Here is an 18,509-nt window from a genome sequence, read left to right on the forward strand (position 1 = left end):
ACACTTTGGTTACTAATGCTGAGCTTCTTTTCCTTGATTTCAGTGTAATTTATGATCATATGTTTTATTTTGTCCTTGCACACTGTTTGTGCATGTTATAGGTTCATAGGTGTGCACTAGGCTAATGGCCCTGGTCCCTTTACAAGCCTAGCCCATAGAATTACCCTGGCATCTTGCCACCCAACCTTAGTTCCCAGTGCCTCTGTCTAGTAGAGCCTCTGGGGTGATCCCTGGGGTGTATTGTCTATTTCCTATTCACTCATCAAGATTTCTGTTGAAGAGGGCAAGTGAGGTGATCGGTTTGACAAGTATGGGAAGTTTATTCCATGGCATGGGCAGTCTCCGGGTTATGAACCTGTCCCTCGAGCATGTTCTGTTGATTTTAGTAATGAGTTTTAGGTCTCTGAAGTGTGTGGTGCGGAGGGATTGGGATTTCTTTAGATGTAGCATTTCTAGCAGAGCTTGGTCAGACATGGCTTTGTAAGTCAAGCAGAGATAGTCTCTAAGTAGGCAATATGAGACAGAGAATAGTTGGAGTTTTTTTTTAGTCTGTTCATATTAGGACAAGTGTTTAAGGCGTAGGATCCTCTTTGTGAGGTACTTTTGCGGCCCCTCCAGTTGTTGCAGGTGTCTACTGAGGTACATGTCAAATGAGGCATTGTACTCGATTGGCCTAATGAGGAAAGAGTAGAGGGAGACAATGACCTCTTTCTTCCTGGATGCAAAACCCTTAGTAATGAGATGTGCCACATAGAAGGACTTTCTGACCACAGTGGCAACGTGGTAGTCAAAAGAGAGGTTGCTGTTAACCTGTGTTCCCAGATCTCTTATTATGCCTTCTGTGTTCAGTGGACTACCATCGATGTGGTAATTCATGGGAACCGGGTTTTTCCCAAAGGGGATGATGACACATTTTTTGGCATTGAGCTTAAGGCCATGGTTCTAACACCAGTCGTTGATCTCAGAGATGCCTTTCTGTAGAATGTCAACATCACTTGTGGAGTTAATAATAGCTCCCAGCTTGCAGTCATCTGCGAACTTTGTCAGCCAGAGTCCCTTCGTGTTGGCCTGGACTTCAGAGAAGTAGACACCAAACAGGAGAGGACCCAGGACCGAACTCTGTGGGACTCCACTTGTGACAGGTCGGCAGTCTAACTTGGAGTCAGCTACTTTCACACTGTAGGTTCTGTCTGTGAGCCAGTTTGCAACTCACCTAGTGATATAGGGGTTGATGCCTAGCTTAGTGAGTTTTTCTATGATCCCTGAGTGGGAAATGGTATCAAATGCCTTGGCCAGATCAACTATGAACTACCTTGCCTTCTTCCACTGCTCTGGTGATGGACTCAAATAAGTCAACCACGTTGAGCAGGCATGATCTACCCTTCACAAAACCAAACTGCGTGGGATCCAGAGTTTGGAGACTCCCTATATCCTTGTTTATTAGGTCCATGATCATGCATTCCATAGCTTTGCATATCAAACTTGTCAGGCTAATGGGGCGATAGTTCCCAGGATCTTCACAAATCATGCCTTCAGATAACTTATTTTCATGACTTTTTTCTATTAAGTGTAGTCTGTTTAACTGAAACTTTTCCTTTCTTTTTTCCTACACTTCATCAAGGTTATTTCTTTTTCCATAGCTTCTGTACAAATTAATTACAGGGCATTTATTTTATTATATTTATAGCCACACCTTGTGTAGAGTTATCAGTGGCATGCTTAACAGGTTTTTTTCTTGTGTGCCTGAGCCTTTGCAACACATTTTTACTTTTATCCCCCTCATTTTAACTGTGTCGGTTTTACTTAGACAGCATTATGTATGTCATACTGTTCTGCAAGTTCTTTTATTGTGAAAAAAATTTCACTGTGTGCATACATCTGTAATGTTAATGTGAAATTTGACTATCAACAGTCTGCCTCGTTTGATAATTTTTTCTTATCCTTTGTCTTATTAATCTAGCATCTAAGTCTTCACATTCAGTTTTGTGTTTGATGCTGTAATACATGTAAAAATAGACTCACTGGGTCCTTACACCATGGTAAAGCACAGAAGTGAGATATGTGACGGTATTTTCTGCTGTTCATAGCAATTCTGAAATTTAGTTTCATAGTGATATTTTTTTTCCCTTACAAAAACTCAAGCATGTTGTAAACTGTCATTGCTTATTAGTCTGTAACATGCTTTCCAGTTGCAGTTGAAAGTAGGATCCACAGTTTTTACTTCCTGGGCAGGTGATTCCATGTAGAGATTTGTTGCTGGCCATAGCTGCATCATTTCTCAGAGTGGCTTATTTGCACTTTCTTCTGATACTGTGTTGGGGTACTCCATAAGAGATGAAACACAGGATTGCATGCTAACAGCTTCATCAACATTTACTTTCATATTGTACATACAGGATGCCAGACCATGAAGTATACACTTGGAAATGCTGATGTAGAGGCTAAAGGCAGCCGTCTGTTACTTCATTAATGCCAACAGGCTGGTCCTTTTAGATCTCTGTGACATTTAACATAGTCTGTCTGTGACATCTTCACAGAATGTTTGCACTCTTACTGTGGCAGCTCTGCTACAGTTCTCAACTGATTTATTTCTTACTTGTCTAACTTTATGCACAGGGTCTGCTCAGTACTCGATTCTTCATATTTTCACCAGCTATATTAAATAATATCTTCATATTCTGTTCTGGGCCATATATTGTTCACAGAGTACATGCTTCCCTTAGGAGATCTGCCAAGGGAAAGGCATTAGTCATACCATAGTTACACTGATGATACTCAGATGTACTTTCTCCCCAAAAAAGAGATGAGTACTACAAAGACTGATGCTTTGGCTGTTCATGCAGCTGAGAGAGATTCCTCCACTGTATCTTTTTCAAAGTATATTATGTATGATGTTGATAGGGCTGGATTTTTTAGCAAAGTGCAGAATCTTGGTATTATTCTGAACTCGTGGTACACACTTTGGGACCATGTGTCAGCCGTAGCAAAAGCATCATGTTTCCATTGAGAAGCATTTCCAGAATTAATCACCTAATACCTCAAGATGATCTGTCAATTGTTCATGCTTCGGTCTCTTCCAGACTGGATTACTGCAGTGCCCTCTACCTGGGGCATACTAACTGAACTTGACCACTTAGAGGTGGTGTAGAATATCATGTTACCAATATGTCACACCTGTTCTGCTCAGCATTCGTTGGCTTCCGATCCACTACAGGATAATGTTCAAGATTCTAGTGTTAGTTTACTTGGCTATTTTCAGTCTGGGTCCTTGTTTTCTGTCGAAGTTCATTGTGCCTTACTACCTTGTGTGGCCATTGCTTTCAGCTTTTGAGGGGCTGCTATCAATTTCATGGGTTAACCTTGAAACTTCCGGCTTTTGTGCTTTTTACTATCATGCCCCTTACTTGTGGAACTCGCTACTTTTGTAGCTTTGAGAGTGCCCTTCATTGGCCAGTTTCAGGCAAAAATTAAAAACATGAGTCCTTGAAATGGCCTTTGATGAAGTGGGTTAACATTTTGTTATTTCTTAAAAGTTCTTTTGTTTGCTGCTGTTTTCTTTTTTGTTAATATTTTGCTAGTGTTTAACAATCAACTAAATACAGTTTAACTTGAGGAATGTTTGTGTTAATTGACTAGTATAGGGATAAGGAAGTAGGATGGTAGAGGGAAACCACAAAAAGAGCTTTGTCAACCCACCCAGCCAAAAACTTCCATTTTGTCTCAATGGCAGCTTCTTGAAGTTTCATTCTTTTGTCCAGCCAAGAGGATTTGGGAAGGGGATCCTCATGAAAATTTGCAATTATTGTGAACTACTTTTTTCCATGGAAGTGGTTTAACCTTTTTTTTTTTCTTCAAATGTTAACCACCTTGAATTGTACATTTGCTATCTGTGGCATGTATTTACTGATCTTTTTATAGTGAATTTCTATTTATTTCTTCGTTTTAACTTTTCAGGGCCCTTACAAATTCCACTCAATCAAAGGTTCCCATGGCTGTTGCTACTCAGCTTGGAAAAGGAGTGACCTTGGTCAGTCCTTCGAATGCAGGAGGACATCAGGCAAAGCATGCAGGCAATGGGACAGATTTCATTAAGACAAATGCAGGGGTTGCTGCTGCAACTATTCCAGCCAACAACTCACAAGCCAAGGTTCTTTTACATATGACTGGCCAGATGACCGTTAACCAGGCTCGTAGTGCTGTTAAAACAGGTACATCATGTTTATAATCAGTGTAATTTTTATTTTCAAAACACCATGCATGTTATATTTGCAGATGTGTAGAAGTAGAGAATTGTGATGTGTAACTGTCCAGGTCAGCTTCTGACCCTGGATTGCTGGGCTGTCTGCCATGATGAAGATAACCCTCCTATGGCTCAGAGTTCAGAGAAAGGAGACATTTTCCTGGTTTGTATTGTGCCAGAACCACATATTGCACTGCACATTGACATCTTTGCCATAAGAATGGTAAGAATAGTTCTGTCAATTAATATTTGGTATGTTTTACATAGGTAGGTACTAGGCTATTGGCCCTAGGGTCTACATAAGCCTAGCCAAAACGGCACCCTGGCTTTTGCCACCCAAGAAAATTATTTTCCTGTGCCCCCGTCAAGCAGAGCCACAGAAGTGATCCCTGGGGTGAATTTCCTATCTCCCATCCAATCATCAAGATTTTGTTTGCTATAGATAGGTAGTTTGTTCCAGAGTATGGGAAGTCTCTGAGACAGGAATCTATCCCTCCAGCATGTTCTGTTCATTGTGGTGACAAGGGTTAGGTCCCTAGAGCGTGTAGCTCGGAGGGATTGGGATTTCTTTACATGGAGCATGTCCAACAGCTCTGGGTTTGACATAGCTTTGTATGTTAGGCAGAGATTGTCTCTGAGTAGGTGATATGCGACAGAGTAAAGCTGGAGTTTTTTGAGACGGTCTGCATAGGGCATCTGTTTGAGGCCGGTAATCCTCTTTGTGAGGTATTTCTGTGGCCTTTCCAGTTGTTGTAGATGTCTTGTGAGGTACATACCAAAAGAGGCGTTGTACTCTATAATGGGTCTAATGAGTGATGAGTAGAGGGGTCTAATGAGTGATGAGTAGAGGGGAACAATGACCTCTTTTTTCCTGGATGAGAAACCTTTTGTGATGAGGTGTGCCACGCAGAAGGATTTCCTGACTTCTGTGGCAATGTGATTATCAAATGAGAGACTACTGTCCACCTGTGTCCCAAGGTCTCTTGTCACACTTTCAGTGTTAAGTGGACTACCGCCTATGTGGTAGTTCATGGGTACAGAGTTTTTACCAAAAGGGATGACAATGCACTTTTTGGCATTGAGCTTGAGGCCATGGCTTTGACACCAGGCATCTGTCTCAGTGAGGCCCTTTTGTAGGATGTCCACATCGTTAGGAGTTTTGATTATGGCTCCTAGTTTGCAGTCATCTGTCTTGTGACATAGGGATTTATACCTAGTTTAGTGAGTTTGTCTGTAATTCCAGAGTGGAGGATGGTGTCGAAAGCCTTGGCGAGATCTAGATAGGCTGTGTGAAACACCTTACCCTCATTTACGACTTTGACCGCTTCAAATAAGTCTATCAGGTTTAGGAGACATGATCTGCCTTTTACAAACCCGAACTGGAGAGGGTCCAGAATTTGGAGATTACCAATGTCATTGTTTATAAGTTCCATGATGATATGCTCCATAGCCTTGCAGACCAGGCTCGTCAGGCTAATGGGATGGTAGTTCCTGGGGTCCGTGGTGGCTCCCCTTTTGTGGAGTGGAGTGCTGTGCACCATTCAGTGGGCACAAAGCCTGAGGTGAGGCTATGATTGAACATGGTACATAGGTGGGGTGCCAGTTCGTTGTGTAGTTCATGTAGAACGCAGCCGGGGATGTTGTCAGGTCCAATGGATGCTGTGTTCCTGGCTTTGGAGAGTGTTTTTTTTTTTTTTTTTTTTTTAACCTGTGCAGCCGTGATTACAGGAACTTTGCATTCTTCTGGTATAGAGATGATACATGGATTTGTGTATGACACATCAGTTCTACATTTGGCAGTAGCTCTAAGTGTACAAGTGCCTTGTACAGTTTTCACAAGAATCTTTCTGTCGCATGCCTGAAATGTGTTCTTTGAATTTATACTAATTTAAATTTTTACTAATTGGTTTGTCTGTGTGACCTTTTTACATTTTGGTTTGAATGTTGGGATATCTTGCAGGCACCTTAACATCAGCTGAGTGTAAAGACCCTGTGTTTCTAAAGTGTATCCAAAGGGGGTCCACTTATGATGTGCTGACAAGGTCATACGAAGGCCAAAACATGCATGTCCACAGATAGTGGAGGTTGACATTATTAGCTCGAATATATCTACAGACACTTGAAAAGAAAAAGTAAAAGTCATGGACATTCAGAAGCCATATAGCTGAAACATTTGATGTCCTTAAGGGGTTATTTGCATATATCCCATGTGCCTCTATTACAGGAGGGTTAAGGTATTACACAGGAAAATTCTTGGTTGTCTAGGTTTTTCTTGCAGTTTTAAGAAATAGCTTTTGGTAGCTATTGATGTAGGCCTGAGAAAGCGTAGAAGGCAGTTTTCGCCGTAGATCAAAGGGAAGGCAGAACGTAAAAATGGCAAAATCAACATTTCTTAGTATACTGTCATACCATAAGCCATGAAAGAAATTACCCAGATGCATTAAGTGATGCAGTAAAGTACACAAAGAAGGGATTGCATCAAACTTGTACAGTTAACAAGGAATTCAGAATAAAGGAAATACGAGGAAATGAGGAAGAATATTTTAGAAAAGAAAGGCTGCACCCAAGATTAATGAACCTAAGATGAGGAGGCTTGTCCACCCAAGGTGAAGCATAAGGAGAACTTGAAGCATATATTTGTTGTACTTCTCCCCTGGCAGACTGTCTTTTCATTTGTCAAGTAGAGTGCATATCCTCTAGCTAGTTCTGTTTCAGCTTCTTCATTTTCTCTGTTTTGATATCTTCTAATATGGTGAGTATTTTTCTTCTTTTGTTTTTAAACTAAGCCCGTAATATTCAAATTTCTAATAATTGGACTCTGAAACCTAGAAATCATAGTGTCCTATGCTGGACCATGAGTAATTTTTGATTGGAACATTCTGCATTTCGTTCACATTGATTGCTGTCATGTTCTGCCACCATCTTTCTTCAGGACATTGGCATAATTTTACCTCTTTTGGAAGAGATGGTTGACTAAGTTTTCTTTAACTGTACAACTGTTTTTTTTCCCTCCCCACTGTTGGTTTTGGTAGTCAGTATGTTTCCCTGTAAGGTTTATAGACTAATTTTCTCTCTATTATCTGTTGTCACTCTGTGTCTAATTTTTCATGTTAAGCTGTACCTTTCCCTTTGTAACTCTGTCCTTTCTTGGCATCTCTAGTCCGTACTAGAAGAAGATGTCTAGTGAAAAGTCCTTACTGCTGTAATTTCTTCTGATGATTCTATTATAGGTTCATAGATTCCCAGATTGTTACTAGGTTAATGACCTGGGAGGCCTTTCTAAACCTAGCCAAGTTTATCCAAAAGAATAAAGATTACCTGTACCCAAATAGTAAACTCAGCTTCACATGGATGTGTTGCCTGTTCCATGGGAGGGGCAGTCTCTGGGAGACATTTCTGTCTCTCCAGCATGTTCTGTTTAAATCACAAACAAAATTCAGGTCCCTGGACCATAGGCGATTAATAAGTGGGGGGAGGGGGTGCAGATGCCTTGTAAGCTGGGCATAGATTACCCCTCACCAATCTACAGAAGACTGAGTAGAGGGAAAGGACTTTAAGTTGCATAAGGCAGGTTTATTATGCCTTGTATTCTTTTTGTAAGGAACCTCTGAGTTTGCTCTAGTTGCTAAATATGCCTGGTCAAGTACATACCAAAAGGAGCATTGTGCTCTGATTGGTCTGATAAGGGCAGAGTTCAGTGGGATAATGACCTATTTGGATTTAGATGCCATGTCTTTACATATAGTTACATAACATCAAAGGATTTACTCACCACTGTGACCACATGGTAGTTGAAGGTAAGATTGCTGTCTGTGTGTACCCAGATCCTGAACCACTGGATTAACTGTTTAGGGGCATATTATCAACTTGGTAATTAGCCGGGATGGTTGACTCCTGAAAGGCTATAATTATGCATTTCTTAAGACCATGGCTTTGGCACCATTTGTCAGTCAGAGATGGATCTTCTTGAAGAATACTAGTGTCTGCAGGTAGTCAGTAATAACCCTCAGTTTGCAATCATCTGCAAACTTAGTCAGCTGTAAACCTTCAGCATTTGCTTCCATTTCAGAGAAGTAGATGACAAAAAGGAATGTGCCCAGTAACGAGCCCTGGGGGACTCCACCAGTGTTTGACCTCTTGGTGGATTCACCTGTTTTGATCTCCTGGGTTCAATCATTGAGCCACTTAGCTATCCAACAGGTGATAAAAGGGTTTATACCTAAAGTACTGAGCTTGTCTATAATGCCTGAGCACGGGGTATTGTATCAAAAGCCTTGGCCAGGTCAAGGTAAGTTGTGTGCACAGCCTTGCCTTCATCCAGTGCTTTGGTGAAAAAAGTCTGCCATATTTAAAAGGCATGACCTTCCTTTAACAAAGCTGAACTGTGATGTGTCCAGCATTTGCAGGTTACCTGTATCCCCTGTATCCTTATTTATCATGTCCATTCCAATGGCCTTGAGTATAGGGCTGGTAAGACTTATGGACCTGTAATTACCCGGATCAGTGGCTGGACTTGTAAACCCTAGCACTAAACCCTCCTGTACGGTACAGAAGTACAAGGCTCTCTATTCGACCTTACCAGCCATCCAGTAAAGCAGTTCACTGTACCTATCCAGGCATGTCCAAAGGGCAGTTTCAGGTGTACTCTCCAGCCCAACTGGTGAATCTGGGCATTTTGAAGCAATGTTACAACTGCCTCATGTACACAGACAACCCCCTCCTCCTGCCACCAAACACTAATACATGCGAGAGATGCAGTTCATAGGTTCATAGGTTCATACTAGGCTATCTGCCCTGGGGCATTTATAAGCCTAGCTCGATTGTGTTTGGCTTACGCCACCCCTTGGTTTGAGTATACTGTGCCCTTTTTAAAGTTTAGTTTACTGTGCCTCTGTCTAATAGAGACACAGAAGTAATCCCCTGGACAAGCCTACGATCCCCCATTCACTCATCAAGATTCTTCTTGAAGAGAGTCAGTGAGGTGCTCTGCCTAACATGAATTGGAACTCTATTCCAGAGTGAAGGGAGCCTCTGGGTTATGAATCTGTCCCTCCAGCATGCTGTATTTATTTCTGTGCTGAGGTTGAAGTCCCTCGAGTGCGTGGCTCTAAGGGATTTAGATTTACTGAGGTGGAGCATGTCCATTAATTCTGGGTTGGACATAGCTTTATATGTCAGGCATAGATCGCCTCGAAGTAGGCGGTATGCAACTGAGTAGAGCTGGAGTTTTTTTAACCGAGCAGCATATGGCATCGGAGTCCCTTGATCCTCCTGATGAGGTACTTTTGGGGTCTTTCTAATTGCTGCAGATGTCGGGTAAGGTACATCCCAAAGGGGGCATTGTATTCTATGATGGGCCTGATGAGGGATGAATAAAGGTGTACGATTACCTCTCTTGATCTAGCTGTGAATCCTTTCATGATGAGGTGGGCTATGTAGAAGGTCTTTCTAACCACATTGGCAATGTGGTTGTCAAAGGAGAGATTGCTATCAACTTGGGTCCCCAGATCCCTAATTACTTTCTCTATACTTAATGGGTTACCACCTATGTGGTAATTTGTGGGTACATTGTTTTTGCCAAAGGGTATGACTATACATTTTTTGGCATTTAGCTTTAGACCATGGCTCTGGCACCAGTTGTCCGTCTCTGTGAGACCTTTTTGAAGGATGTTTGTGTCAGCTGGAGAGTCGATTATGGCGCCCAGTTTGCAGTCATCTGCAAACTTGGTGAGCCATAGTCCTCCCACGTTGGCTTGTACCTCAGAAAAGTGAATACCGAACAAGAGAGGTCCCAGGACAGAACCTTGTGGGACACCACTTGTGACCGGTTTCGAGTTTGACATGGCTCCAGCAACTCTGACTCTGTGGGTTCTGTCTTTGAGCCAGTTTGCGACCCATCTTGTGACATAGGTGTTTATATTTAGGCTGGATAGCTTATCTATGATGCCTGAGTGGGGTATTGTGTCAAATGCCTTTGCGAGGTCCAGATAGGCTATGTGGACTACCTTCCCTTCATCTATGGCCTTGGTGACTGTTTTGAAGATGTCGACCAGGTTCAGAAGGCAGGATCTGCCCTTGACGAAGCCAAATTGGGTAGGATCTAGTGTCTGTAGGTCCCCAATGTCTTTGTTTATGAGTTCCATGATGATCCTCTCCATAGCCTTGCAGACTAGGCTAGTCAGGCTTATGGGGCGATAGTTTCCAGGGTCCGTAGAGGCGCCAACTTTGTGGAGTGGGACCACTGTTGCTGTACGCCATTCTTTGGGCACATATCCTGTAGTGAGGCTGAGATTGTACAGCAGTTTTACTTGAGGGATTAGTTCTTCTTGGAGTTCATGTAGGACGCAACCCGGGACGCCATCTTGTCCCATGGAAGCAGTGTTTTTTGCTTTGGAGAGGGCGGCCTTCATCTGAGCATCAGAGATGTTTGGGAGGCTGCACTCTGCCGGGATAGATACTTGCTCTTTTGGGGGGAAGGGGGTGGAGAAGTTTGCACTGAACCTGTCTGCCAGGATATTGGTGATGTCTGTGGGTTCAGTGTATTTTTTGTCGTTTAGAATCAACTCAGAAAAAGTCTGGGAGTTGCATCCCAGGTTCCTAACATAACTGAAAAAAGCCTTATGATTGTCTTTAGTGTCCTGTGCAATTTTTTTCTCGAAGCTGGCCTTGGAGGATGTAGTAGCTTCCTCCTTCTGTTGTACAGTTTATTTATGGCTGGGGTCCACCAGACTGGATGCCTGCCTTTGGATGATTGAGTCTTGATTTTGTTTGGGATAGCGTTATCCATGCATTCCTGGAGATGTCCGTAGAATGCGTTTATATAGGATTCTGCAGTTTGGGCCATAGTTTCCACTGGCCCTGGGGCCTTGAAAGATTCCACTTTGGTTTTGAGAAGTGTGAAGTTTGCTTTTGAGAAGTTTTTCACTGTGGTTTTCTGGGCTGGGGGTGGGGTTGGGATGTAGATATCCAGTGAAATTAATTTATGGTCTGATCTTACCAATGAGGGATATACTTCTGGTATGGAGCATAGAGTCCCCATGTTGGTAATGATCAGGTCTAGTATGTTATCCCCTCTTGTGGGAGTGGTGACTAGTTGTTCCATAGCATTTGAGTTTATAAATTCCAGGAACCTTTGGGCTAAGGTGCTGGGGCTTGAGTAATGCTCCCAGTCTATGTTTGGGTAGTTGAAGTCACCCAATATAATGGTGTTCGGAGAGATCTTCATGTTCTCCAATGTTTTCAGGAAAGCCGAGTGGGATTCCTGACTTTGAGAGGGTGGTCTGTAGGATGCTACAGCTTATACAGATTATACAGCCAAACTAGAGGCTAAGCTCTCTCAAGATAAGTACAATCAGACCTCTGCACGTACGGCTACTGCACAGCTCAAAGACATCAGGGAATTACAAAAACATGGTAGAGCCAACAAACAGTGGACCAAAATCCGTTTATTGTGGGAAGAAGGAAAAAAATACCGGTTTTGGCCGTTAGGCCTTCCTCAGTGTTTGTAACTGTTACAAAATCCACAACATATATATATATATATATATATATATATATATATATATATATATATATATATATATATATATATATATATCTATATATATATATATATATATAAAGAAAGAGAGAGAGTGTGTGGTCCACCGCCACCTGCAGTCCAAAAGCAGAATTGCATACATTTAAACATTCATTTTTATATATATTCATTTAAACCAGGGGAAAAAAGTGCACCTAATTTAATAATCCATTTTGTTTAACATTGCATGCCAACCAGATTTATTACCTGTATTCCGTTGTATAATGTCAATCACAGTAAATCTGAACTTGGTATTTGGGTGTTTATTTGTATGTTTGTACAGTGCATTCATAGGTTTACAAGTCCTAATGTCACTAAGATGTTTCGAGATCCTAAATTTGACACAACGTGAAGTTTGTCCTACATAAAATGCTGAACAATTGCATGATGCCAAATAAATCACTCAGTCTGATTGACAATTTGCAAAAAATCTAATAGAAAAAACTTCGCCAGTGTTCCTTTTACTCATATTATTGCAGTGTGTACAGTGGCCACATGGGAAGCATCCCAATAGAGGGCCCCCTTGTAAGGTTATTTGTTTAGATGAGTTCACTTTCTTGTTGATATGTTTATAGTGGTTGAAAAAGGAACCCATGTTCCTACCCCGTCTATATGAAAAGGGACATCTGTCATCCAATATTGCCCTAAGTTTATCTGCTAACAATATATTCCAATGTCTCCGCACACAGTTGATAAGAGTGTCTGTATTTTTCCCTTATGTAGTAACCAATCTAATTTGTGAGTTTGATTTCTATTTATGCTCCTTGTATTGTAGGTAGATTCTCCCTGTTTGTGTTAGTAGCATACCGTCTGCCTTGAACGGTATCACCTTTTTTATATCCCCGGTTAAAAAACCTTGTGGATAAATCTCGACTCATAGGTGGTAAATGTGCTTTCCTCTGAAGAAATCCTCCTCAGGCGAAGAAATTGTGATTTTGGAATGTTTCTGCAAATATGGGGGGGATGAAAGCTGGAGGCATGGAGTAGGGAGTTGTATTGGGGATATTTACGATAGATAGATTTCTGTTGTTAATGTATGATCTACATTTCTTGTTACTAAGACATCTAAAAAGGTAATCTGATTAGTGTCATAAGTTATCATAAATTCAATACCCCGTTTATTTTCATTCAAATAAGTCACAAGCTCCTTAAGATATACGATGTCAGATCTCCATACCATCCAGCAATCATCCAAATATCTTCTCTGAATGTTTAAATGTATGCAGTTCTGCTTTTGGACTGCAGGTGGCTGCTTTCGGACTGCAGGTGGCGCTGGACCACTCTCTCTCTCTCTCTCTCTATATATATATATATATATATATATATATATATATATATATATATGTGTGTGTGTTTGTGTGTGTGTGTTGTGGATTTTGTAACAGTTACAAACACTGAGGAAGGCCTAACGGCCGAAACCGGTATGTTTTTTCCTTCTTCCCTCAATAAACGGATTTTGGTCCACTGTTTGCTGGCTCTACCATGTTTTTGTAATTCCTTGATGTCTTTGAGCCATCCAGTAGCCGTACGTATAGAGGTCTGATTGTACTTATCTTGGATTTACTCCTTTGCTGTTGGTCAGTGGAATCCTGTTATTTTCAGGATTATTGATCCAAGGAAGGATGGATTTTGGTTCAGTTGTGTTACCTTGCAGGACATAAACTTTTATTTCTTGCCCAGGGAAGTCTACTATGATTTGGGATACCACCCACGAGTGCATCTAAAATATTGACATTGCTACAGGTACTGTTTTCCATTCAAGGCTTTTTAGTTGCGTGTCTCAGACTTGGCATTTGATAAATGTTCATTTATGCAAATGGGTTTGATGGTGTTTATCTTGTGGCAAACTAGTCCTTCAAATACATTTTTCCAGTGTTTAACAACAGTGTGAGCGATTGGGACTGTTTAACATGAATATACGGATGGGAAGATCTTGCTACTGAAAGCGGATGTCTTTCTTGGATTATATACGCTCGCTTTATTTTTGCTGGAACATTTGTATACTTTCATGGCCATATAAGCCTTATAAATATTTTTCCAATACTAGTTCAGTGTTTGACAGAAACTGTTGGAACTTTTTCAACACAGGGACATAAACGGAAGGCCGTGCTAATAAAACGGATGCTTAATATTCACTTGGTATGCTGAAGAATCTTGGACTATTAAGGTTAAACAAATGTAAAAACTTTCTCATCAGTGTTCGATGTGAATTATAGGGTCTTATTAATGCTGGCATACAAACGGAAGGTTTCGACATTGTAAGCGGATGACACCCGCTTTGTTTTACTGAAATAATTTTAGACCTTCAGATTTGTATGGTTTTGGGTAAAATATTACATATATGTGAGAATGATGTTTTTTCACTTAATCTTCAGCTTTCCTGAAGGTTCTATGTAACATCAGAGTTCGAATGTTTGATATTTGATTTATGGTAACTATTCCAAACTGTTTGAACGTGGGCACCTAAATGATAGATGGTGGTGGGGATATTTCTTGGTTTTATGACACCCACTCTGTTTTAATGTGATAGCTCTTGGCTTTTGGACTCTTCCATTACATAGGCGAGTTCCAAGGGCTTTATATTATTTTTGTTTTTCTTGAAAGTTTCATGTCACATCAAAATTGTTATATTTGACTTATGGTTATACTATAGTTGTACATCAGATGTGATATATTATGGTTGAATGAGATTGAAAGATTTAATGCAGTTTGTTAACAGATAATGCAACCTTAATATTCAACATCTTTTGGATTAGATACCTTTTGGTCCATAACAGTCTTTAAAAAATATGTAGCCTTACCTCTTAGGACTATTGGACCAGATATTGTAAGGAAGACATTTATCTCAAACATTAAAAACTTCAGTCTGTTTCATCAGGTACCCCCTCTGTATGCGTCCTGGGTACAAGCATATTATGCTTCAACATTAATATATACAGGCATCTTAATACAGTACTGTATTTTTTTCTTGGCAATTAATAATTTCATTTATGATGTACTAATGAAACGGGAACTTGCTGGTCGGGATATCTAAAGAATTTCTTCAGGTTTACCCATATAATAGATGCAGTTTACAATGGATATAAGACATTTCATTGCTGGCCTGAGGGCCCTAAATTCTTAGAGATATTTAGCATCTTAACCTCTTTTGAAAGTGAAGGTCCTGTCCTGGTCATTGCAGGTTTTATAATTAGTAACTTAGTTATAACAGTGGCCCAATAATTTCTTCTCCCCTTTTTTTCTCCCTTTTTCTAGTATTTCCAAATTCATTCAAACTTTACCTTCAGGTGAGGTCCCCTCAGCTTTTTGGCATAACATAAATTATCAAACAACATTGAATGGTCACATATATGTTTATTTTTATTGGAACTCAGTACTGTATATCTGTACAGGGACTGTTATTGTTCCTTGATTCATAGTTGATATTTATGACCAGGGTGTAAACATAGCACTTGGAATAGGGGTTGATCTAGACTCATTTAATATAGTAGCTATCATTGTTTACATCCAGTTGGTCTATGCTTCAAGCATTTTATGTGTCAAGTTTCATGTATATATTAGTCTAACAGGGGCCTGTGTAGTCCTCGAACTTGGATACTTTTTCTCATTAGATTTTTGGTGGGGACCTGGCACTGTTTAGATAATCCAGATTCTATTATCTATTCGTGACCTATTGTAATCCAGATTCTATTATCTATTCGTGACCTATTGTATGTTGTAACAGGATTGATATTTTTATTATGGATCTTACAGAATTACTGAGGGGCCTCTCAGCTGATAGGAATGATTTAGCAGCATTTGGACTTACTAATTTGGGGCAAGATATTAATAAGGAACCTTCTGCAACCATTAACAGTTGTGAAACTTCCTTTCATAAACTGAATAAAAGTATGAGGGCATTAAGGGCGAACGTGTGGCATGCTAAACTTTTCAAAGCCTACTTGGCCAAAGATATATCACCTAGGGGACTGAGGGTAAAGATACAACCGCTGGTCTCCGAAGCAGATTCCATTCTATTGGAACAATGGGCAGAAGCTCAACATAAATCAACAATGGAATTTGTTAAAATTTTGGCGGCATATCATGAGAGGACCATAGACAAACAAATATTAGAAATCACTGATGTGTGTAATGATATCAGTAAATTTGAAGGTCAGGAGGGCTATTCTAATAACCTTCAGAAATTGGGACAGGACCTTCTCAGCTGTGAAAAGACACTGAAAGATAAAAAAATGGGTAAATTTCAGCGTGACTTAAGTGATTATGAAGGGGGGCACCCCTTTTCAAGTAACAAATATGTTAGGTTTGAGGCTTCCCATAGGAAGGTCAATAAAAAGAAGAGACCCAGATCTATCTTTAAAAAATAGAATAATTCAAGTTGTGATGAATCAGGGGAGGATTCCTCCACCACTTTAGAGTCCAGTATACAACATTCTGCCGACTCGCCAGCTTCTAAAAGGAGAAACTCTTTGGGCCCTTTAGCCGAAAGTACAAATGGGGTGGGAGGAAACACAGGGGTGGAAAGCATGGTAGACCTATTGAAACTAATTGTTCAGAAATAATGTGTTAAACATTTCATTTCATCTACAACACTGTCCACAACAAAAATTCAAATTCTTAATATAGGACTTAATTTTATTCCTGGTTTCTTTATTTCTGAAGATTTATTTGCTAATGATATCTTTGAGTTTTGCAGATTACTTAACCTGAAACTGTTTTTTTCAGACAGAAGGCAATTTAGATAATGATGCCAGATTCAGATATCATAAATCAACATTTACGCCACCCATGCATCCGATTGTATCCATGTTCTATAATTCCACTCTCAAAGATTTACACTTCAATTTCAAGGATTCCCACGTCAATCAGGATAATGTGTCCAGGAAGGAGATGGACACTATTGTGGAAATGGCTAACAACAAGAAACTAGTAATACTAACAGCAGACAAGGGGGGTGCCATTGTAGTACAGGATTGGTCAGCATATAATTCTGAAGCAATGCGACAATTATCAGATAGTAGATACTATACACATATGGTGATTGACCCTACACTAGGATTCAAAAAGAAAATAGATGAATTCTTACAGCTAGCTAGGGAGGAAGGCATTATAACACAAGATATTCAACATCATCTTACAGTTATAGATCCCTGTAACCAATACATTTACTTCCAACCTAAGATCCATAAGGATCCAAACCATCCACCTGGTCGACCGATAGTCTCGGGCAGAGGTTCTGTCACTGAACTATTATCTCAGTTTCTCACATTACATCTCAAGCCCTTGCTCTAATGTGCTAGATACAAGATACGACTGAATTCCTCCAGATAATAACAGATATGCAGCTTGAGGAAGGGTGGTATTTGTGTACTTTGGATGTTTCTGCATTATATACCAACATCCCCCATTGGGATGGCCTAGATGCTTTGGAATATTGGTTAACAAAATCAGAATTATACCCCCCAGGTTTCAATACACTGTCACTATGCATGGCGGAACATGTGTTAACCAAAAATGTGATATTCTATGGCAACAAATGTTATTTACAGACCAAAGGCCACGGCCATGGAGGCCTCATTTGCTCCTATATACGCAGACCTTTTTATGGCCTGCATTGAAGACCAAATTATTTATGACAGAGCTCACAACATCTACATTGATGAAATTGATATATGGAGGAGATATTTGGATGATTGCTGGATGGTATGGAGATCTGACATCGTATATCTTAAGGAGTTTGTGACTTATTTGAATGAAAATAAATGGGGTATTGAATTTACGATAACTTATGACACTAATCAGATTACCTTTTTAGATGTCTTAGTAACAAGAAATGTAGATCATACATTAACAACAGAAATCTATCGTAAATATCCCCAATACAACTCCCTACTCCATGCCTCCAGCTTTCATCCTCCCCATATTTGCAGAAACATTCCAAAATCACAATTTCTTCACCCGAGGAGGATTTGTTCAGAAGAAAGCACATTTACCACCTATGAGTCAGATTTATCCACAAGGTTTTTTAACCGGGGATATAAAAAAGGTGATATCGTTCAAGGCAGACGGTATGCTACTAACACAAACAGGGAGAATGTACTACAATACAAGGAGCATAAACAGAAATCAAACTCACAAATTAGATTGGTTACTACATATGGGAGAAATACAGACACTCTTATCAGCTGTGTGCGGAGACATTGGAATATATTGTTAGCAGATAATAAACTTAGGGTAATGGATGACAGATGTCACTTTTCATATAGACTGGGTCGGAACTTTGGTTCCTTTTTCAACCACTATAAACATATCAACAAGAATGTGAACTTATCTAAACAAATACACAAAAACATACTCGGAGGCTCTAAATAAAAATCTGCGAAACCAACAGAGACCTCCAAAGCAGACATCCAAGCAACCTTCACCCCTAGGGTTGCCACCTTTTCAAATGGCTAAAGTGGGACATTTTTGGTACAAACATCAGATTTTACAGGCCGACACATACCCACAGTCAGTACAAAGGATAGAACTTAACTTTTTTGCCAAAATAAAAGCTTATTCTTGTAGCATTTTAGTTGCTTATTCTGTTTCTTATAACATTTAGGTATTTTAGACACAGAATAACTGTTTTATGCAACTATTACAAAAAATATAGGAAATAATTTTGTCCTAAAATCTCAGGACATTTGC

General features: G+C 40.1%; 1 protein-coding gene across 2 annotated transcripts in view; it reads left to right on the forward strand.

Annotated features, from left to right (window-relative positions):
• The window catches only part of SH3RF1 (SH3 domain containing ring finger 1), a 1,302,561-nt gene that overhangs the window by 988,206 nt on the left and 295,846 nt on the right, over window positions 1-18,509 (forward strand). For both annotated transcript variants that reach the window (XM_044062570.1, XM_044062569.1), the window contains exon 10: window positions 3,955-4,208. In XM_044062570.1, coding sequence (XP_043918505.1) covers window positions 3,955-4,208 — 254 coding nt within the window. The remainder of the gene's footprint in view (window positions 1-3,954; window positions 4,209-18,509) is intronic.

Source organism: Protopterus annectens, chromosome 2.part1, assembly GCF_019279795.1.
Source record: "Protopterus annectens isolate FY-2018-M chromosome 2.part1, PAN1.0, whole genome shotgun sequence".
NCBI lineage: Eukaryota > Metazoa > Chordata > Ceratodontiformes > Protopteridae > Protopterus > Protopterus annectens.